Raw genomic sequence first — 24,934 nt, 5'->3', positions numbered from 1 at the left:
CGGGAAGGCAGGTGTAAGCAAGCGATCCATGAGTGTGAAAGCTCAAATGCCAAAACACTGAACAGCGGTTTGCAATACTAAGAGACTATTCTTCTATTCTAGAAAGTTACCTCTGCTGCAATCATTTGATCGATGTTATATTGTGTTGATCCAGGTTCAAGGTTTTTCTGGGGTGGCATTCAATGCTTTCATTAAATCAATTGGGGTTCAGTGTCTTGCTCAAGGACACTTTGACATGTGGACAGGAGGAGCTAAGGATCAAACCAACAACCCTGTGATTAATGGACAACCCACTCGAGGGAAACGTACTACGTTTGTTTTTGACTACAGACTGTATATAAGAAGTGGACCTAGTCACCGTGACGTCACCCATTGGTTCGTGGACTGCCTTTTTGAAGCCTCGAGTTCGGCATTTTGGCTGTTGCCATCTTGGTTTTTGGCCGTCGCCATCTTGGTTGTTTGCCACCAGCGGTGACACGAGAGGGTGGAGCGAAGTACAACCGAACACTGAATAAGTCTTTTTCAAACAAGCAAAAATGTCACTGAAAACACACTGTGAAAAGGTTGAAATTGTAAGACAAAAACACAAACAACTCCCAGAATGGACAACACCGTGGTAGCGACCTGCCAATCACAAATTTATTCAATGAACATCATGCTGTATTTAAGCAGACTTGAAACTAGTGATTGAGACCATAAACTCATGTTTACAATGTTTACTGAGGTAATAAATCAAGTGAGAAATAGGGTCATTTTCTCATATACTTCTATATAATCAGACTTATTTTTGCAACCAGAGGAGTCACCCCTTGCTGGCTTTTAGAAAGAATGCAGGTTTAAGGCACATCCGCATTGGATTCACTTTTCAGACCCGGAGGTTGCCACCTGTTTTTGACTTATCGTATCCGCAGAAGTCCCCGTAGGGAGGAGGTTGGGGTGGTGGATGGGTCAAACAAACAGGTCTTTCACCCAGGAGATTTTGATTTACGTCCGTAGCTTAAATAGCGTAATTAATGTCCTTTTAAGCCAATTATGATGTTTTTTACTAAACCTAACCAAGTAGGTTTGTTACCTAAACCTAACAAATTCGTTTTGTTTTAATTTACAAAATTAACCATGTGTTTAAAACTGTTTAAAACAGCAATCATAATCCAGGAGAAAATATATTTCCCTCGAAACTTAATTGAGAATGCAATTTTGTTGTTTAGAACATAATTTTGTAGGAGACAGGGTTGCCTGCTCAGCCAGATAGAACGTATTATAGTAGAAAGTTAACAGGAAATGAGGGGAGAGAATGACATTGTGCCTCATTGTTATCACCTTATACCTCTAGGCCACCAGTGGCACCCAAACCAGGTTTAGCTTTTTTTTTACTCTTTTTGCCGTACCACTCTGAATCAGAACCCTGACTGTGCCAGTGTCTCATTGAAATGAATGTGGGGTCTGCTAATGTTGGTCTGGACAAAGCCTAAGACTAGATAAACCTTTCAGAAAATTTACTGCGCTTGTGTTTTTGTTGTGCATAATTGTTAAGCAGAAATGGCTGCTGTATATTGGAGAATGTGATAAGCAGCTTTTCATGTAAACTCACTATCCAAGCTGAAACGGATGAAGCCCAGCAGGGATGCGTTTCTGTTTTTGTCAGTGAATGTGTGTGTGTTTGAAGAAGAACGTCATGAGAACTGCTGCCTTAAACGCTTAGTTATGTTATACTCTGAGGCAAAGCAAAAATCTGTCCATAAATTTTCCGTGTCATGTTGGTTTTGTCAGGTTGTGTTTGAAGACATTTCCTGAAGCTTCCCCAATGACAACCTCAGGACCAATATATTAATTAGTTATGCATGTTGCCTCTGCGGGAAAACGTATGTGCAAGACAAGTCTGATTTCTAATGATTTTCAAGTAAAAGTGACGTTTTCTTTTTACAGCAATTAATACGTTTCTTTTTCGCCATTAAGTTTTGTATTTTCTTATTTTGAAGGACCCTTTTGTAATAAATGTTTTCCAGCCTTATCGCCCGGTGCGACAACAAACACAAAAAAAACAGAGGAAATCGTTTTACAGACAGGAATCATCCACACGGGCTAAATTATGATTGTGATAAGATAAGATTTTATTGATGCCCAGAGGGCAAATTCCGTTGTTGCAGCAGCACAAGGACAGAAATAAGCTCAGATAAATAGAGAAAGTTAAAATAAGAGGTGTATAAATCTAAAATAAGAAGAGAAGTAAAAATAGAAAACATACAAGAGCAATTAACGACAAAATAACAAGGCAAAAGTGACAGTGATGTGATTAGTAGCAGCAGTCAGGTGGTTAATGTTGACTCCAGGTTGCATTGCACACATTGAATATCAAAAGTCTCGTGTTCAGCAGTGCATTTTATTCTCTCCCAAGGATGAGCTCCTTAAACATAGTCTGTGAGTAATTTATAACTCAGCCATTCCGAGTGTGCCTCTTTGTGGTTTCACAGCACGTTACGGTGGCTTTTCAATGCAGCAAGAACTGATACTGTTGGAGCTATTCAGCATGTGTACCAAGACTGTGGGGCTTCCCGAGACAGGCAGATGGATAACAATATAATTGGTGATAGTTTCCATTTGCTTTTACCATCAGGGAGAACGTACAGTACGGGGTCCCACTGTGTAGGAGAAACAAATACAAACATTCTTTTATCCCAGAGTCGGTTTGAATGCTGAATAAATGTAGAGCAGGGAAAGGTCACATTTTTAAAAAGTTCTATTGCAAAGAGGAATTCTGACTTGCAACTAAGTTTTGCACATGTACATCTATAGCAGACATTAAAACTCAGATGCCATCGTAATTGTATGACGAATATTTTGGGATATAATCCCTTATTTGGGGACTTTAAACCTGCAATAGGCAGAATGTGTTTTGGGATCATTAAGCAAATATTCAATAATAGCATTGTTAATGAGAAAGTTTGCTCCGGCTGGTGGACGGTGCTTGGTATTTCCTCAACTGATCTCAACATTGCTGCCAGGTCACAAACTTTCTCATTTTACAGCTAAACAGTACACTACAAGATGTTTCTGACAACATTTGAATTGAGAAATAGGCATTAAAGTAACAGAATATTGATTCATATTTTATCTGCGCTGCCTAGTTTGACCGTGATCGGAGTTTACGAGTGATTGACAGCTGCTCACAGGTGACAGGCTCAAGCTCGGCTCTGATTGGTTGTTTTCCTCCTGTCTTTGAAATCTTGCACATGCCATTAGGAGCACTGGAGGACACCGAGGCACATTATTTTTTTTCAGATTTCCTGTCTCATGCACTACTGTCAGGATATAGTGACCGTTTTATGAAATATAACTTTTTTAATCATATTCATATCATATATTAACTTGCCTACTTCGGGCCTTTAGCGCTGTGCTATTAGTTTAAAACTGCAGTGTCCCGACACTGTTCTCTTTTGCATTAGTTTTACAGGGAAGACAAAAACGAGATGAGTCACATTGTCACTTCGCTGCATTAAAGAATGAAGACGGAGCCGAGAGGAGAGGGAGAGGGAAAAGAGACAGCGAGTGAGGGATATACATATTTTGCTATCCTTGGTGATAACATTAATGTCAAGGTGGAAGGGGGAAGGAAGACATCAAAGCTAATGAATATTTATGGTTGCCCACAGTAAAGTGCTGTTTTAGAGTGAAGTGGGACAGAATGGCCTCATGAAGACAGCACTTTAGGGCCTACTCTTGCACAGACTGTGGGTCTATGAATATTCATTGTTCATTGTCCCAAAAACAATTTGCTTAACGCTTCTGACTTCTTCTCATCCGTAAAATGTGCGCTAGGTTTTACCTATGCATGGTTTGGCCTATAATGCTATTTATCTTCACTTTTGATAGGTCTCTGACAAGATGAACTTCTATTATTTGCACAATAAAATAAAGAAAAATGCTAATTTGTTCATACATGCTATCTAAGCTCAGTTCCACGGGGACACCAGAAATGCTATTTGTCATATTCTGTAGAATATATTGCATTACATTCACACTGAATCCCCGGATTTAACAGTTCAGTGACACATTGTTAGCGGGACATGTGTCACTGGCTGCGGTTGCAGCCTGTATGGATGTTATATCATAGCATATTTGTTTGAAACTATCTGAGCGTGTTCAAGTGGCTTAGTCTATAACCCCATCATATGCCAGACAGCATGATGTTCCTTGAGCATATTTCACAACATGCTGCATTAGCCCTCCCAACTGTGCCATGCATTTGTCAAAGTGTCACAGCAGCCGGAGCCAACGCTGTTTAAAAACCCTTTATGTCATATTTTCCGTGTGTGAAAAATCTGCAGGTGAGAATACTGTGTAGGAAAACCCAGTTCCGACTGTGACAGAAAGGGAGAGACAGAAAAGCAGGCGAGATTATCAGAAACTAGAAAAAACACATTTCCAGGTCAGGACATAGGGTGTTGCTATGGTTACTTGTCTCACACTAATACCAGCCTCTTCCAAAGTAAACACTGCCGGATAAGTGAAAGGAACTACAATGCCTTCATGTAGTGTGGTCTAATGTGCAGTAGTATAGAGTATTTTCAGTGTACTGATACACATACAGTATCTAATGTGTGCATGTGTCTTTTTTTCTATTAACTGGTTTTGCTTTAAAAACACTTCCCCACCATCCTATTAGACTGTTGTCAGACTATTAAACCTGCAGGCAGTATATTTTTGGCAACATAGGGCAAAAATTCCATGATAACCTTTCAGCATATTGTAGTTCAAGTGTTTTGAGAGATAACTAGACCTCACCATGGCTCTATTTTCAGGCTTTAAAAAATCTAGCTCGTGACGGGGGACTTTGGCCAATCACAGGTCATCTCAGAGAGAGCGTTCCTATTGGCTGTTCATTCAACGGAGGCAGCTGTCCATCACTCACAAACTCCGATCAAATGGTCAATCTAGGGAGCGCTGATCAAATATGAATCAATATTCTGTTACTGTAATGCCAAATTCTAATCTCAAATGTTTTCAGAAACATCTTGTAGTGTACTGTTTAGCTGTAAAATGAGAAAGTTTGCACCGGCTGGTGGGCGGTGCTTGGTATTTCCTCAACAGATCTCAACATGGCTGCTGGGTCACAAACTTTCTCATTCAACAGCTAACCAGTACACTAAAATATGTTTCTGAAAACAGTTGAGGTGAGAAATAAGCATTACAGTGACAGAATCTTGATTCATATTTGATCAGCGCTGCGTAGTTTGACCGTTTGATCAGAGTTGGCGAGTGATTGACAGTAGGCTCCAGCTTGGCTCTGATTGCTTGTTTTCTGATTACTTTCAACTGCCTACTCCAGCCTTAAATAGTCGTTATCAGTTGCTAAAAGCACCATAGATATGGGTCAATAGGGGCCTACTACACTCACTTGTAGGTTTTATCATCTATTCGCATGGTAGATCACCAAAAGAAGGTATGAAAGAACATCGCATTTAGTTTCCCTTTCACTTTTGAAACAGTTATTTTAAGACACAATGTTTTTTTTCCCTAAACATAACTGAGTGGTTCTGTAGCCTAAACCAAAAGAAGTATTTTTGTTCGTGGTCATGTGTTTCATTCAGTTTTACATTTTCTTAGAATGTGTTGCTTTCACTTTCACAACATAGTAGGCCCCAAATTACCCACATCTATACGTGCTTATAGCAACCGATGACGCCTATTTAATGGCCCAATAACAGTTGAATAGGGTGCACCCCCGCACATTCACCTAGTTTGCTTTAAAAAAAAAAATTTGAAGAAAAAGTCACTCGTAAAATATTCTTTGTGAATCCTACATATCGCCCTTTGAGCAGCTTTTTTTTTTGCTCTTATTCCCACCAAATTAGCAGCACTGTGCTTCTGTAAAAATATTCAGCTCCTTCCAAATCCATTGTACATTTCTTTTTCTGCACAGCAGGGTGAACTAGTGGTTACAGAGACCTTCCCATGACCTCAGGGTAACACATTCAATGTCTGGAAAAAAACAATCTGTGTCCATCAAAAAAAAAAAAAAAAGAAATAGTGTGTAGGTGAATCGTCCTTGAGCATGGCAATAAACCAGTTTCTGCACTGTATATCACTCTGAGTTAGCATCAGCAGAATGCTTAAAACCTTAAGAAGATTGTTTATTTTTTTGTGGTGGATGATGCAAATTTTGCTCATATTTTCACAATTCCAGTATAATTGCAATAAAGCCCTCTCCTCCTCCTCCTCCTCCTCCTCCTCCTCCTCTTCCATCTCTCCCGTTTTGTATCCCCCTCCATCCACAGTCTGCCTTTCATGTGCTTGTAGCTCTCATTAACACCACCCTCCTATAAGCCCAAGTGCCTCTTACTGTCCTCCCTCTTTGGGGGTCACCTCTTGACATGGTGAAGTAAGCACAGTTCCTCGCCTCTTATCCAGGCCCTGTGGACTATGTGTCCAAAGCTGGAGAGCCTTACGACTTAGGCTACATAAATCCTGTGAAGTACAGGCCACTGCTGTGTTTCATTAACCTAGGCCTTAGGGAAGAGGAGTACTTGCTCTAAAGGCACACACATGCTTAGTATAGAGGCTGCGTCACACGTTTAGTAACCTTGGTTGGTGCAAGGGAGACCAATTTGATTCAAGCAGGGCAAGAACAGGAGAAAATGGTGTGCTTTATGTAGTTAGTTAGCTGTATTGTGATTCATATTTTATGCCACATTACTGTTCACGCAATATATCAGCAGAATGGGAAGAATAACAAAGCGCTAACAGAGCTGCCAAACATTACTCCACTATGGTTACACGCATCGCTAGCTAGTGGTCACACATTGCAAATGAAGAAAGTAGCCTAGATAAATAGCTATGCTTCACTGTGTAACATATTTCTGAAAAAAGTTTTTAAAATGTTATGAACAAGCCATATAGCTCATGTATAGTAAGCTAAATTAACTATATAAGCATCAACTGTTGTATTTGACCTAACTATAGTGGCATTGCAGTGTTTTATGTTACGTGGAACATATTGGATACCTTATTAACAGCATTTCCAAAATGCTTGCATGCATGCATTTTTAATCTGTATGATATGACATGAATTCTGCCGCACTACAAGATGGTAGAGCGAAGGGCTACCAAGTGCAATGTTGTATTCACTTTAGCCAGCTTATACACAACAAGTAGCTGTTATGTCTGAATGTATTATGTTTTGCAATGAACACACATTGGTCATGCATTGGTTTTGAGTGCTCCATGACGTCTCATTACACATTTAAAACCTGTAAGAAGATGGAGCACAGACAGAAAAACGGCTGGCTACATCCAGGCTATAGTGATACCCATAATATACACCATGTGCTCTATTGAGCCAGTTTTTACCTACGGAGAACCACAAAAACAATCAGTGGAAGGAGATGAACCCCCAACATATTCTGCCTTTTGTCTTTCTTTCCCATCAGATCATATCAGTCATAGCCCTCCATACAATTATCCAACTGTTGTATATTTCTAATATTTTCCTCCGACGAAAAGTATTTGTGACCGAAAGCTTATTTATTTGTGGTAGTGTGCAGTAGTTTTGTATAATTTTGGAAAATCTTTCTTATATAAGGCTACAATATAAAGTTGTATCTCTGTGACAAAAGTATGTGTTGCAAGGAAGCGTTTGTTTGGATTTCAGAGCGTGATATTTTCGAAAAAAAAGTTGTCTGGATATCATGCCATAAGGTTTTTTTGGTAGAGTGGTGTGAACATTTCCCATCTCCCACACATCCTCCTCAAACTACATTTATACAGAACCACTAGAAACTCTCAAGTGATGGCGCCGACACTCAGGGCATACACAAATGTAAAGTAGTTTCAAGCAAAAATGCTAAAAGACTATACAGTATATGCTGTATAGGGGGTTTTTGTCAGCAGTGTGTGAGTCAAAATCAGGCTGTTGGCGGACCCATACTGTGTCGGTGATGGTAATAGTTTGCCAGAGCCTCGGGGGAGCTGCTCAGCAGGCGATGGGTGTGTGTGTGTTTGTGTGCACGTATCAGCAGGGAAGGGTAGATCAGGCCCCACAGTGCATGTCTCAAAAGCCAAGTCATCAACCCTTTTAATCCAGCCCAGCAGGGATGTGTTCCTGTTTTTTTGCAGTGTATGTTTGAAAAAGAACGTCATGCCATGAACTTGGTTATGTTATATTTTGAGTCGAAGCAGAAACCGATCCATTAATATATCCGTGCTTTTTTTGGTCTAGACTTGAACAGGAATATTGATGATTTTGTCCATGTCATGATTGTGTTTGAAGATATTTCCTGATGTGTCTAATGTACAGCCCACTTTCTCCCCACCCTCTTCTCTCTTCCCCTGCAGGACGAATGTCATAGGATGAACACTGCTGGTGGGGTGTGTCTGTCTGTGCTGTCCTCTCTCCTGGCTGTGGCTGGGGCCCTGGCTGCCTTGTCTGCCCTCGCTCTAGCTCCGCTCGCTGCCCTGGCTGAGGCCGCCCATGGGGCTGCCGACGGCGTCCCCAGCACCGGGGCAGAGGGGGCCCCCTCGCCCGTCTCCTCGCCGTGCTCCAGCCTCGTAGCCGGGGTGCTCTATGGCTCTTTCTCCCTAAGGGAGCTCTTTCCCTCCAGGGCGCCGGGCTGTTCCTGGTCCCTGGAAAACCCCGATCCCACCAAGTACTCCCTCTACCTCCGCTTCACCCGCCACCCCGTCATCTGCCGGACGCATTCCCCCATGCTCCTTTCCCTCGACCACCACCTGGCCAATCAAAGCTGTCCCCCTCACTTACAGACGTCCGCCACCGCCAGGGATCAGGAAGTCATCGATCTGTGTGGCAGCCAATCCAACTCAGAGGGACCGTACTCTTTCCTCCAGTTCGATAAGAACTTTGTCCAGCTGTGTCTAACGAGACATCCGGCTGCGGACGAGCCTCAGGTATCTAAGGAATTGCTGGAGCTGAGACTGGTAGAGGTGTTGCTCATCAACAACGAGAACTCCAGTCAGTTTACCTGCGGCGTGCTCTGCCGATGGTTCGAGGAGTGTTTACGCACGGGTCACAATGGAGACCAGGTGGTTTCTGACGGAGACGGTTGCGGGATGACCCAGACGGGATGTATCTGTCCGAACCACAACATCATGGCGCCGCCTGTTCCGTTGCTCCCGGAGACGCCCCACAGTTTCAGCAACGGTTCGTTCGTTCCTGATGACTGCTGTGTCACCGAGTTGCACTCCAACGAAGCAATCGCCATAGCGCCCAGGGATGTTCGACAAGGTAGGATTATGTTAAACATCAGCACACTTCTCTGCACTGAGCATATTATTCATGCCCTGGCTGTAACATGACACGCTGTAACACACATTGCCAAGGCACATAATATTCTCTCAGTACACTGTAATAACCATAAAAGAATTCATATGTTGTTTACTTGTGTACCCAGCTTCGGTAGCAAATAGACAAGAAAAGTTTGTTATCCTGGCTTTTGATATCACCTCAGGGAGGTCGTCGTGTCTCCGCTTGACAGAGAATTTATTATAGATTTTGTTTGTTGGCCTTTAATTAAAAAATGAAGCAGTTCAAAGGGGCCCTTTAAACCTTCCATCAAAAGATTTGTAAATGGCTGTCAGAAATTCAGCCTTCTGATCTATATTTTAGAGATTCCCCCATGTGGCCCAAGAGGTGTGGCTCTTCCTAGGACTTCAGTTTCCATGCTGCACAGTATTGTGTGTGTCAGTGTGTGTGTGTGCGTGTGCGTGAAACCATCTGTTGACAATGTTAGGACGAGATCAGATTTGACACATGTGCGCATGGTCATTCATACATCAATGAATTGAACACGAAGCAGACAATCCCTTCGCACACATGGTGATATGTATGCATGTGTGCATCTGCAGAAAACTGTGTGTGTGTGTGCCTGTAAGCGACATAGATAAGCGCTTTATCCATGCAGAGATGGACGAGTGCTTGAACCAAAGCTTTCTTATCCATTTTAGTCCATCACTGCCACCAGAGTATTTCCTTTAACGTAATTAAATTAGACTAATTCAGAAGTGAATGTAGCTTTATAGAGATACGTAGTTTGACTTATAAATTCACAGAATTGCATAATAATTTTCCTTTTGGGTGGATTATAGGCATGTTTGCAGAGTGAACAGCACTAATTAGAGCCCAGTTATTCTTATTGCGGGCCTTTAACAACACACTTACACACATTCTGAGAGCTCTGGGGAGTCTTACCTTGCTGACGGGAAGGTTATCGTTCTCTGGATTCAATCAGCAGGGGGGGATTTTATCATCTAATATACTCAGAGAGGGAGAGCGGTAGGGACAGAGGAAGAGACATGGCGTAGGAGGACTGATGCACTGTTGCTTGAAACAAAAGCCAAACAGATAGCGGCGCTCGGTAAATTGATGCCAAGTGTCAGGGTGATACTGAAATAGTGCCAATTGCCTGGCAGCTCGGTTGGCTTTACTGTGTCTCACCTCAAAGACACCGATGTTGCATACGTATTGGTTAAGCGGCTGGTCACTCTATAATCACTCACAGACACCGCTGTGAAACGCCGAGAGTCCTTGATGAGAAGATAGCCTGGTGAAGTGTGGGCAAGCCTTTGTGTGCGGAAGACTGTTTTCTTCCAAACAATTCCCCGATGTCCTAATTACCCTAAAATAGCAGAATTACTGTAAACCCAACATCGAGCTGTCAGAGTGAGAGCCAGCATCTTGCCTCGATCCTCTTCCTGTCCCCTTTTCTCTATCCACTAAAAGACAAACACTAACACCCTCTCTGAGTCAGAGACTCTTGAAAACAAAGCTTAAATTCTTGCACCCTGTCTCTCCCTGTCTCCATCGCTAAATCTTTTTCTCATGTTTCGACTCTGCAAACCTTCTTCATTTTCAATGCAGATAAGTGAACATTTTACTTTTCCACCTCTAGAGAATAACACTTGCACATGCAAAGTGATTGAGATTGTGGAACTTTTTTACATTAAATAATGCAACATATTCTCATACAATGGTTGGTATGATATCTTACATAAAGTCATTCCTTATTTTTGGAGCGTTTCCCAACAAATGTCCAACAACACGTGACGCATGTGTCAATTTCCGCTCCAGTCTTTTCAAAATAAACTTCTGTCATCACAGGAAACAACTGTTATGTGACAAAAGTTACTCAGTTAGGTTTACGTAAAGATAGACTTGGTTAGGTTTAGGCAACAAAACAACTTAGTTAAGTTTAGGAAAAGATTGACTTTGTTAGGTTTGGGCAACAAAACTACTTTGTTAGATTAAGGAAAAATGTGTGTTTTGGGTTAAAATAACACAACAAGTGGCATAACTTAAGTAAGGAAGTTACGTGACAAAAAAAAACAACGTTGACTTCTGATTTCACATGGGGTATGAACGGCGGTCTCCTGGGCGAAAGTCTGGTGTTTTTTGACCCACCCGTTCATCAGAGTGGCGTTTGTCACTCTTTATACTTCCTGGTTCATAATTACATGGATTATATACAAATTGATTTTGTGTGATATATACAAATTATAGTGCATTACTTTTCGTAGGTATAGCTACGAACGTTGTATACAGTAAGAACAGCCTGAATAATGACACATATACTGACCCATATTTTTTAAATGTATGTGCAAAATATTTGAAGAATGTGATCAAATTTCTGTGTTTTGAGTCGAAACTGGGAAAGATGAGTAACCTTTTAGACACATGTAATCATGAACTTTCAAAATAAAGGCCCCACAAAAAAAATCAGGAAAACAAACAAAGAAAATATCAATAATTATCAATATTTTTGAATTTATCTGAGCGGCTGTGGCTCAGTATAGCATGGTACAGTACTGAACTACGATACTGTAGCTCGCTGCAATCGTAGTGTGTGTGTGTGTGTCATTGGGTGAATGAGAGACACATTATACAGCGCTTTGGATGAAAGCGCTATATCTTCCTATTGTGATTCTGGCTGTGATAGACAATAGTCTATTATACTGACTGACCTTCACTGAGCTCAATGTATTATGTGTGTATCGACAATCCTCAGCAGGATCCGCTGCTTGAAGCTGAGGAGTTTTTTTGTAGTTGAGAATATCTGAATCTTTATCATGGGTATGACAGGTACAGTGACTAAACTTTGCACGGCATTAGGCGACATGAACGGACATCATTTCTCTGTGCAGGTGGGATCTGTCTGTAATGAATGTTATTTAGTACAGAGGTTTGTTTGTCCTTCATCCTCCCAGTTAGAGGAGAAATACATGATTTTTTTTAAAAAGTACAGATCTTAATGAAGATTTGCGCTGTAGATTCTGAACTGTGACTGTATTTTTTCAATCAATGTATATGTATGTATATTTTAGCCAGAGGGGTCTTCGGTCTTTGTCCATCAAATTTATGAATGTATTACTTCATGACACTGAGCAGATTTGAACCACATATCTATGTAAAGCACAGTTAAACAAACATTGTCTCATTTCCATATAAATTGGGTATTAAAGGGCAATACATGCTCAATTATGCTATAAAATAAGTTTGCTTATTTCTTTACTACTTATTTACTTAGTGAAGTTATCCATCCCTGCTTTTTGCAGAACCCTCGCGAGATGCTTAAGGTTAGACATTGACCTTGAATGGTAACGTTTAGGCATTGACCTTGAGTGGTTTAGATTAGGCATTGACCTTGAATGGTAACATTTAGGCATTGACGTTGCACGTTTAAGGTTAGGATAGGTCGTTGGGCAGTGAGTTTTGCAGGTTTTGCAATTTGTGGGTTACCTTCTAGAGACAACCAATAAGTTTGAAAGCAAAACTCCTAGGACAAATTGCCGATTTCACTCCATGTAAGTTTATTACACACAATATAATAAATGTATAGATCAACATTCATGCATTTTAGCCTTATGACCAAATTCTTCATACTTTTGTAACTTCCTTGCTTTTGATGTTAGGCTTAGAAACCACAATTTACCATGCACACACATGCACACATTCAGTGTTTGAGCTCCTGAGACATTGTTTGACTGAATGTCAGGTCTGCTAGAAAGAAAAAAAAAGAAAAACCCTAGATCCCCCTGGTTCCTCTGTCAATCAAAATCACCCCCCCATCCAACAGCCTCAACACAGACACACATCATAACTGACATGCTATGTGTTTGACACAAAAACAAATATACCGCTGTGTATCACCTTCTCATTTTCACTCATTTTCCTTCTCCTCACCATGGTAACGTTGTCATCGTATTGATCTCTGTGCTACCTTTCTCTCCCTCTATCTTGGTTTTCTATCAGCCCAAATAAGCCAGTAACATCAAATTCAGCTGGTGGTTGATTTCCTGCCAAACTGCTTTGCCTCACAGTATGTGTTTTGCCAGAAAAACTACCCGCACTGTTTGAATGCATGCAGCTAGTATTTGTAACTGAAAGAACATTTGTGATAAATGCTTATTTACCCAGTTTATTCAACCAGGGGCCTTTACATGTTCCTGCAGACTTGATAGTCAGTCTGAGAGCGATCATAAACCCCTTTCAGAGGGTTTGTTAAGGAGGACTGCCCGTTGTTCCGGTGATCCATTATCCCTATACACCAAGACCGAAAGCCTGTTTATTCAACAGCCCGTTATCCCGAAAATACAAATTCTCCATGCAACAAACAGAAGCACATGAGTAATTATTATACAGAATGATGTCATCGGACCTTCACGATTTTCTTTCCTACTGTGGAAGACATGACCCACCACTCTGCCTCTTATTACACGTTGCCTTCGTTGGGTGGGTTGGTTGGTTCGGTTTCAGTTTATGAGGAGTTAGGTCAAGCAGAGTAGGGCAGGTTCGCAAATATTGCGAAGAAGGTCTGATGATGTCATTTTGCATAATAATTAGCCATATGCTTCTGTTCGTTGCACAGAGAATTTGTATTTTTGGACAATGGGCCTTTGGAACAATGTAAGTTTGATTTCAGGATAACAGGATGTCGGACAAATGGGCTTTCAGTCCAATGGGACATTTATCGGACTCATGGGGTTTCGGAAAAATGGGTCGTCGGAGCAAATGGCATGGAACCTTGATAAGCAGGTTCTGAAACTGAAAATCTGGCAGTCAAGTCTGGTTTGCACATTGACCAGTGCACATAAAAGTAGAAGCTGAGCTTCAAGCACTACACAAATTATTTTGTCCACATTCCACACATTCTGATTTTGGTCCATGTTCACTACTGAACTGTGCCGAACAGCTTTGTGTTGCCAGGGATGGAGGCAGTGTAAACTAAATGACCACAATGTGGTTCAGGTCATAAACAGTAGCACGGGTTAATCCCTTCCTTAACATTATGTATCAGATAATAAGCACAAATAGAATACCTTCCTTCAGTGAGAGGTTTAGCCCTGAAAAAAAGCTCAGTATGTGTTTATAGAAAGGCCAGGGTGTATGTGCTGTATGTAGGTAAGAAGGCTTATCAAACCTAACAGACAAAGTATTTCCCAAGGACATACTACAAGAGGGTAACAAAAAATTAATAAAGGTAACCTCTATATAAATAACTAAAATAGCATATGCTTTGAAAAAAAATAGAGGAAAGGTATAAGGTCACGATGAAACAGGATTTAAAAGGACCTGAAAACCTTAGTGGCTTTGCAGTTTTCATGGCTCTAGAGAAGACTGTCTGTCAATAAGTCAGTTGTTCATTCCACCTCTTTAGTCAACACTGAATTTCTTAACAACTGTGGGATGGATTGAGATGCCATTTTGTACAGATATTCATGTCATTTATAGAGAATGAATTCTAGTAGCTTTGGTGTTCTCCTGACTTTTTCTTTAGCGCCATCCGCTGGTCAATGTTTCGACTTCTCCTATGAAATATCTCAACATCTACAGGATGGATTGGCACCAAATTCTGTGCAGACATCTATTGTTCCCATACAATTATCCTTCTGACGTCAGTGATCCTCTGTTTTTTTTTTCCTCTAGCGCCACCATGAGGTTCACATTTGTGGTTTTATAAGTGCAATGTCTTGCGAACTATTGGATGTATTGCCGTGAATTGTGGTGCAGACATTCGTGTTTCTCTTGAAATCACTTTGATGATACCATGACATTACAGTACCTGGCGCCATCATGACATCAAAATTTAAATATTCACATTAGCCTCATCTGTAGTTCATATTTAGTGCTAATCAGCAAATGTAGTCATGCTACACTAAAATATGTTTTGTCAGCATTTAGCTCAAAGCACTGCTGTGCCGAAGTACAGCCTCACAGAGGCGCTCGCACTGCTGTCGACCTTCTGGCTTGTTTTCCATTAATGTCATAAAAGCATGTGAAATTGATTCTATAACAGGCAACCAGTAAAGAGTGGCTTATAGTTGTGCATTGTTATATTAAGATGAAGAGGATCAAAGGACACAGTAATAGAGATGGTTTTATGATCTGGGTCAATTCTAAATTATGATTCATCCATGCATTAGTACACAGCAGTGACACAGTACAGAATATAACCAAAGCATCAAGCATGTTTTTGGTTCATTAGAACTGGACTCAAAATGGTCACTTGAGCAGCCCACGTATATTAGTATATTAGTATAGCTACAGAAGGAAAAGTGCTCACCAACTGAAACTGCAAATTTCAGAAGGATATGACCAGAAGATCAGAAAGACATGAAAATTACCTCTTTTTTTAGAGCTGATTCAAAGATTTCCAACAATCACATATGTTTGTCAATCATGACAGTTTTATCAGAGACTGCATTCTGCTTCACAGACCTTAAAACATCAAATGATGCGATGCTTGTTCTGTCCTCCCTAGATGTAGAACTGACTGAGGTTATCCAGTTAGACAGACAGTGAACACAAGATAATGCATTGAAACTCCAAATTGTCTTTACTTTGATTTTCTTCTTCATTCACAGTTGTACATGAATTTATTTTAGTTTTGCTTTACATGTCTCATTCTTGGAAAACTGAAATATGCAGAAAATACAAAACGTCAGTTCTTCATTTCTTGAATGTGCCACTTAGCTTACTTAACATAACTGAGTTAGATTGAATAACAACAACATACATTTCAGTGCTTATGTGTTGACATAAATGTGCTCATGCTGCCTGCATGTGTGCCATCAATAGCACTACAAGCACAGCAGTGAATGTGTCACCATGACGGATGATAGATGCCTCCCAGCCCTCTTTTTCCTGGTGATTGAGATCCACAGGGCAGATGGGGGTTAAAGCTGTGACAGACCTCCTTAGCTTTTTAACTAATCTGAAAATTAAACCCAGGCTACAAATTTATTTTATTGCGTTAGTATAGGTTTCCTCGTGTTATCAGCTGTTAAAGGTTGTAGAGACATGTAGATGTCTCATTTGTCCATGGCATATCTTTACACATACGGAAATTACACCATCCCCTATGAGTTGGATCATCCATCATGCTGTTGTAGCCACCATTGCTGTCCTTTAATTTAATTAGTTGGCTTGCATACATTAACCCGGGCTGGAAGTGGTAGCTTTGCTCGAAAGGAGGCAATACGTTGGTATATTTCCACTGAAGCTGTCACAATATCACATTTTCACTACATGAATATTGTGGCCAAAAGAATTCCCGATAACGATAATACCTTGATATCTATTGATATCTTGATATCTAGTGTAGGGAGGTGGAGAGAGAGTCTGTTACCATAATTATATAAAATAATTTAAGAGGCACTGGATTTTATACGATATTAGCATATGTGTATTATTAACATGATGTCAGTATTACATTTCTATAATATCATGTTATAATCAATACCGGTATATTGTGACTACCCCTAGTTTCCACTCTTAAAGTCTTATTGATAACATTTTTATGTAGACAAATATTGTATATAGTATAATAATACATCCGTAAAGCCTTTAGGAAGGTGCAGAATAAAAATCATAAAAAAAAATTATGATTGTGAATTAATTATTTAAAACATTTTGGCAAGTCCAAAATAAATGTTTTGTTTTACCTATGTGGAAGATATCTGACTTTTGGTTCCCTCTTCTAACAACATCCTGTGAGCCAATAGTATAACGACGTTGGTATCACGTGGTATCTCTGGGTCGTCAGTTAGTGTGGAAAAAACGGATAAATGGCCGAGATTGATGGTAAGTGCCTGGCGAAGACTTGTTGTGAAGTAAAATGCAATGGAACGGGGGAGGGAGAATGCAACATCTAGTGGCTGAATTTCAAGCATCTTTAAGTTTTTTCTAATCATGGTATGATTTGCTGTAATACACAGTGACAACATACTGTATTTAGCACATAACTAGCACAACACACAAAATGTTTTAATTCAAAATAATAATTATTTGAATTATAACAAACCAGGTTAAGCTACCGAGCTGGCTTTAGACAGTGTCACTGGCTTATAAAAATGGACAGATACTGTATTTCTAAGTGGCAGGTGTCTTTTGCAATCGCATACGAACAATAAAAGATTCATTAGTTATGGTCAACAGTTTAAACACTGTTCTATTATTAATCTATGCAGGTAAACAGCAACACCTGTTCTGCTTCATGCCATGGTACCAATCCCCTCTCACTGGTGAACAAACCAAACCATTAGTTAAAGTAATGCAGACACTCCACCATTGTATAAGCATGATATTACACTGTGAAGTGGTCTGCTTTAGAAGGTGCTACCATGTGAAGCACATTTTGTTTGGGTATGCCATGAAAGCGAGGTGCAACCCGAAAGAGTCAGGAGTTAAGTGGCTGAAAGCAGTGTCCAGCCTCCAAAATATATGTGCAATCTGGCTCTGTGTAGTCACGACACATTCAGGTCACGCTTGTAATGTCCACCAGCAGTGTTTCAGATGCAGCAGTGCGAGGGCAGCCGCACTTGTTTTTGACTGCAGTGTTTTTCTTCCTTTTCATATTTTTTTACTGACTTACAGTTAGTGGCAGGGGGCCATTTATCAGCTAGAAAGCAACTTGAATTATTAATTTTTTTTTATAATAGCCCAATACCAAGTTTTGTGAATAAATCTTAACTCCAATCTACATAATAAAACACTTTACTCAAGCATCTATGCATTTCTATCATAATATATGTAAACTGAATCTATGCTCGATTACATCCCTGCCTATATCTCATACGGTTACAAATAATTCACGTCTGTCTATTCTAAAGTCTTAAATATTGTCATCTAAATCAGTGATTCTCAAAGTGGGGTCTGGGGACCCCCAAGGGGTCCGTGGCACTCTGTCAGGGGGTACGCAAAATAATTTATTATAAATTATAAAATTGTGGTGTGTCATTAAAAAGTGCATATCTACAGATGAGGACTATTTGCATCAATAAAACAAGCATATTGTATCTATTACTCCCACCCAAGTTAGCTTTGGGCCAATAGAAACTCTGACATGGTTGTGACACACAGTAATAAGTTAATGAAGTTGAAGCAATTACTGAAAGTCAGTCACCCTTTTTGCATGCAAGATTAAAATTGTTCCAACAGAAACCACTAATGAATATAAACAAGAAGGTTTTAATGCAGACATATGCTGCAGGGAATACAATAATAATCATATTGGTGTGATTGTATGCATCAAAGGGTTAAATCGAGCATTTATGAAATGCTTGGAGAAGATATCCCTAAAAATATTGCGATATTATTTTTAGGCAATATCGCCCAGCCCTAGTTCCAATGGCATGTAAGAGTACAAATGGTAGTAAGTATATGTTTAATCGGTGTTGTGATTAAGAGGGAGTACTCAGTAAAACCCTTGATCTAAGTCACTATGAAAAAGATTCCCTGGTTCTGTCTTGATTCAGGTGTGCGGTCCACTCTCCCGGTGTCAAATTGTCCCACAAGTAGGTCTTGTACAGCCGGACACCTGCCTCAGTCTCTTGACATTCACACATCCCTACGGCATGCTCCCTGCACACACACACACACAGCACAAAATTCTCATTATTACAGACAGAGGGTGTGGATTGTGTTTTTTATTTGAAATGAGGGAGGCATGGAGAGAGACAAAGAGAAGGAGGGGGGATATAGAGAGAGAAACCTAGAGAGAGGACTGGGATTTGGCTGGGACTCTTGGGACCAGATCACCCTTGCATTGAGCAGCAGCCAGTGGTCCATCACACACACACACGCACACACACGCACACACACACACACACACACACACACACACACACACAGGCAGCTCATCCCTTCCTCATGGAATACTATCTACTTTCCTGGTAATTAGAGCGGAGAGAAGTGTGTGTTTTCTCGTGTGTGTCTTTAGCAGCATGGGCGAGAGAGGTGTTTATTTTCACACTGCGCTGGCGTGCACATACAGGTGTTTTAATAACCCTCAACTCCTCCGCCAACACACACAACGCATGCACACACAGTGAAAAATGCACAGATGCCACTGTTGATGACAAAGAGTAATTGCATGCCGCGCAACACGGTAGCTGTGATTTTTTTTGCTAAAATGAATGAAGCAAAACTGCATGCGTTTGTGTGTGTGTGTGTGTGTGTGTGTGTGTGTGTGTGTGTGTGTGGGGACTCTCTGCTCAGGGTGTCTGTGGCAACAGGATTAGTATTCTGTGCTCATGAGCTATGGCTCTCTCTCTCTGAGAGCACTGAGCCCCTTTATGCTCCAGCAAAAGCCCCCTACACACACACACACACACACACACACACACACGCACACACACACACACACATTCACAGACATACACATCTTGCCATCTAGATCCATTCCTATTTTCTCAACAGATCTCTGCTGATCAGTATGGATTGGCACACGGTACATTGCCTGGCCTTGGCAGTATTTCAGAAGAAACGCTGCACAAGCCAACTTCCTGTTGATGCTATTAAAAATGCCATAAATCACAATAAAGGAAAAGTTATAGTGTGTACCTTCCAATAAATAGACCTCCTTGTCCTGTTGCATCATGGACTGGCAACGCCTCACTAGGAAAATTATTCTTGTAGATTGTGAATACATTTGCATTTCAGGCATTCTTACTTGACGACCTGCCACATACATTAGTCTTATTTCACCTCCATCTGCACATAGAGTATTCAACCTGCTGTATACCTTCAGTATATGATGAAGTCTGATTGTGTTGAATTCTATGAGAAAATGGCCCTACTTCTCACTTGATTTATTATCGCAGTAAACATTGTAAACATGAGTTTATGGTCTCAATCTCTAGTTTCAAGGCAACTAAAATTCCTATTCTTCTCACAAAACTTTGAAATGAAGTCACATGACTGATGGATGGACAACGTCAGATACCAACCTGGTGAATGTGAAATTAACTACAGTATCCTGTCTTTAAAGGTAACATCAAAATTTGAGGGTGAATACATACCAGGCTACTGACAGTAAGAGAGAAATATAGACACCTTCACGGGTGAAAACACATCATCATACAACGGTTCGTATGATATCTTCTATCTAAAAGGTATTCCTCATTTTTCATGCCTTTTCCTATGAATGTCCAGCAACCATGTTTCAATTTCTGCTTGTTACATGGATACAGTCTTTTCAAAATAAACTTCCATTTTCACAGGAAACTTAGGTTAGGTTTAGGAAATGATCAAGGTTTGGGTTAAAATGACTCTGGCAGTGGCGTAACTTAAGTACAGAAGTTATGTGACAAATAAATCAATGTTGACTTCTGGTTTCACGTGGGGTACGAACACCGGTCTCCTGGGCGAAAGTCCGGTATTTTTTGACACACTCATCCACCCTGACCTCCTTCCTACGTGGCTTATGTTGCCCTTTATAATTCATAGTTCATAATTATGTGAATGGTATACAAATTGATTTTATGGGATATACACGAATTACAGTGCATTACTTTTCATAGCTATGAACAATTTATGAGAACAGCCTGGAATATATATAATATATGTATATATAGACTACTGTACAGCTGAGTATAGTATCTATTCCCTTGCTCCAAACCCTTTGCAGATCCCAGAGGATTTAACTGGTGGAGGAAGATAGGATGAGGGCCAAAGGTTGGCTGTGAATTAGGTCCATCACTCTGTCTGCACCTAATGAATCTTGTATGATGTTAAAAGGCGAGCGGCAGAGAAGAGCAGAGTAGATTTGCGAGCAGGATATTTTGGAAGGAGAGCGGAAGTTGGGAGCGACGTGTGAGCATGTGAGATGAAGTGAAGCGAGGGAGATGTGGTGAAGGCACCAGTGGGCCAAATTAGCTAACCTCTAGAGAACCCCCCCGTTCCCCCGTGGCTTCCCGCCGTGGGAGACCGCGTTCATTCGTGTGTGCGTGCGTGTGTGTGTGTCGGAGAGAGAGTGTGAGTGCACATGACGTGTGTGTGAATGAATGGATGACAAAAAGCCTCAGAGCTAGAGACTGTCTCAGAAGGCTCATGCAGCACTAGAGTGGTCGTAGAGCAATTCGGTTGATAATGGAGTACAGAGATGTATTACCGCACCCCCACCCCCCCCGTCCCCACACACACACACACACACACACACAGTGACTCCTAGTCAAGCTCCAGTGGCTTCATGTGATCGATTAACTGCAGAAAATAGACGGGCGTCCCATAGTGCACCTGTGCCCACGGTCATATGATAGAATCCCAGCAGACTTGGGTTTTTCATGTGTGTGTTTGCTGAAGTTCCGGTTGCGTGACGATTTCAAAACTCCAAGCACGCAAATCTCTGTGACAGGTTTGACATTTTGTGTGAATATCAGTCGCTTTGGTTTTATAAAAGAAAATAAATACATGTTTATGCGACACTGCACACTGATTTTCATACACAAACCCCCCTGCATTGTTGTGTTGGCAACAATGACATTTTGTGCGAACAAAGCGTCGACATGCAGTTTGGAGCGATGCTTTTGATTTAGGCAACCATTTGTGGGAAGTGAGTGATGGTACACCTGTATGAAACGATCCTTTTGTTTCACTGCTTTGCGCAGGCAAACAGCTGTGCTCTGCAGTGTAATCCCCTGCTCCAGTCTGGGGGTGGAAAACAGGCCACAAAGTCAGAGTCAACAACAGGCTGAATTTATGGACAATTATTTAAGTCACTAAAACAGGTATTTCTGCCTTTACCAGCAGTTGTGGAAGAAGTACTCAGATCCTTTATTTAAGTAAAGTCGAAATATCACAGTCTAAAAATACTCCATTACAAGTAAAAGTCCTGAATTCAAAATGTTGTGTAAAGTACAGAAGTATTTTCAGCCAAATTTACCTAACGTATCAAAAGTAAAAGTACTCATTATGCAGAATGGCTTCTCTCACAGTGTTATAGAATATTATATTATTCTCTTTATATAATAAACAAATACATTTAAGAGTATTTTAATGTTGTAGTTCCTCAACGTGGAGCCAATTTTAGATACTTGTGTACTACTGGGTAGAATAGTAGTATAGTACTGCATCATGTCATATACTGTAAGCATATCATGCTTTTATATGCAAAAAAGTAACTGTAAGTGGAGTAAAAAGTACAATATTTACCTCTGAAATGTAGTGGAGTAGAAGTATAAAGTAACAATAAGTAAAGTACAAGTGTGTCAAAATAGTACTTAAGTATAGTACTTAAGTAAATGTACTTTGTTACATTCCACCACTGAGAGCAATTGAATTGCCAACATTCAAGGCATCAAAATGACTCCAATGTGGCTGTTAAAGAGAACACCATGTGGGTGTATGTTCGATTAAAGGTACCATGTCGATTTTTTCTTTTTGTGAATACACAGTTACGGTTATGTTCAGAGGTCTAACCAAACTGTTGGATCCATTTTTCATCCTCTTAAATCATTTGTAAGGCAGACTTTTTTTCTAAACGTGTTGGTTCAAGGCTTCCAACTCTTCAATTTAGTTTGGAGTGAGATAGTAAAATTACTTCAGATTTGTCACGGCCAGGGTCATCCTGAACAAGATTCGCTGAAAGAAATCCTTTATTTATTTCATTCATGAGAGTTTAAATTCAATGTGTTACAATATCATTTGAGCTGACTTTCCCTGTACAGTAATGTGCAGTGAAACTCATTCAAACTGTATGTGGTCATAATGAGGAATGTTTTGAGCAGAAATTCATTGTGCTTCTCAGTAAATCTTTTATGGAAAAACTTATTTTTTATATATGTTACTTATTCACTCTTTCCAAACTCGGTGCCGGCAAATTTGGAACGATGTTCGAGCTCTGCTTGCTGGGCAGAATTTGTTGCTGAGATGACAAAGAAAGCACCGGAAAAGGGGTCGAAAAATTGCATGTCCACCTGGACGTCATGTTTCCATCACTGCCGATCGAGCTGGAGCTGATAAATAGCCTACCCGGGACTACTGCAAAGTCATTTGTCTCGGGAATGAATGCCAATTGTAACTTTTCCCATACCCAGATGTTAGTGGGTGTGTTTTTTGTTTTTGTCCAGTGGGAAAGGAGCTTTAGTTGAGCTCATAATGCAACCACCTTTTTAATTTCCCATCATTTCTATTGATCAAGTTGTCTCTGTGAAGTAAGACTCCTCTTGTGAATACTTTTCATCCTCCCTTTAAGAGCTGCTAATCTTAAAGATATTAAAGAAGAGCTTTGGTGTACTGCGATAGTCTAAATGATGCGGAAAAGATTAGTGTGTGAGCTCATCCACTTATGCAGTGAGAAAATAATTCAATTCAAATGTAAAGAAACTATGTCTGAATATGTTGAATAACATGCAAAGCCCCTCTATAGATGCAACCGTGCGTGGAAAGTGTGTCATCGTGACCCCATGTGGCAAACAACTGGCCACCTGAGCCCACAGTGGTTACTCTTGCGGTGCCTCTGTGCGAGCATGCACACCATAAAGCATGTGTGCATCCCGGACGATATGCGCGCATGCAGGCGTGCGAGGAGATGATCTAACTCGCCGAGCCATCGGGGAAGATTTACAGCGGCAGTATAATTACCTCTTGGTACAGTACAGTGATCTAGTGTGCGTGGGACCTGTCACCTCTGAGCTGGAATGATACCGAAAGTGCCACAGCAGTTGACAACCAGTGGTTATCTAATGCTATTCCGAAGGCGCTATAGGTGTGACTTGCATCCATTTACAGAAGTGAGCTGATGGTATTGTCGCCAGGAGAGACATTCTCAGAAAGACGGAAGGGGGTTATTGATACCAAGCAGCGGAGGGGTATGACAGATAGCTTGCCATTATGTAAATGCATTTTTTTTTACATCACATTATCAAGACAAGATTCATGTCCGTGCTGTTGCTGCAGTGCGTTTAAATTCAACGTGTAGGCCCGTATGTTAATGTAGTCCTGAGCGCGCTCCGTGTTTAAATAGGTTGATGCATGGCACAGCCTTACTTTTCTGGCTGTCACCCACACCTCCTCTTTACCCGTAGGATGTCCTTCACGATAAGTGTCACAGGGACAGTCTTCCTCCTGAAACGTCCCCTCTGGGGAACTCATTTGTGTTCATGTGGCTTGACGCGAGGGGAATCTGTTTGCCAGACACAGCCTTACATGACAGACAAGGCTATTTATCCTAATACAGCTTCCCAAAACACACACACACATACATCCCCAACGTACACATATATAGACACACATTCAGAGATTTGTTCACTCATGCAAGGCCTCCACAATAAGATATTTATTGTGTGTGTTTCACATACTGTAGAGACGTGTTTATTATGATTTCACCCCCAGCCACGAAGTATGAAGATGTTTTGTTCTCTGCTGTTTGTTTGTTGGGAGCCGGTGACTGCGGCGCTCACATTGTAAAAGCAGCTGTACATAATACAAACACCCACACATACGCCACAGCAGACCGCGTGTGCCTTTGTGTGCATGTGCCTCCTGTGTGTCTGTGTGTACTGTATGCATGCATGTGTGTGTGTGTGTGTGCCCACAGTATGTACCAGTGTGTGAACAGTGCATCATCCATTGTGTAAAATGACAGTAAGAAGGAGTAAAAAGAACTGTGGTCCTCCTCCTGAGGCTGGGTCTCACTGGGTAGTGATG

At 40.8% G+C, this 24,934-nt stretch overlaps 1 protein-coding gene across 3 annotated transcripts in view; it reads left to right on the top strand.

Annotated features, from left to right (window-relative positions):
- Positions 1 to 24,934, top strand: part of adgrb2 (adhesion G protein-coupled receptor B2) — a 512,322-nt gene that overhangs the window by 325,650 nt on the left and 161,738 nt on the right. For all 3 annotated transcript variants that reach the window (XM_037795561.1, XM_037795560.1, XM_037795559.1), the window contains exon 3: positions 8,332 to 9,238. In XM_037795561.1, coding sequence (XP_037651489.1) covers positions 8,347 to 9,238 — 892 coding nt within the window. In that variant the 5' untranslated portion in view covers positions 8,332 to 8,346. The remainder of the gene's footprint in view (positions 1 to 8,331; positions 9,239 to 24,934) is intronic.

Source organism: Sebastes umbrosus, chromosome 15 (assembly GCF_015220745.1).
Source record: "Sebastes umbrosus isolate fSebUmb1 chromosome 15, fSebUmb1.pri, whole genome shotgun sequence".
Lineage (NCBI taxonomy): Eukaryota > Metazoa > Chordata > Actinopteri > Perciformes > Sebastidae > Sebastes > Sebastes umbrosus.
This window is presented reverse-complemented; position numbering and strand designations above follow the sequence as displayed.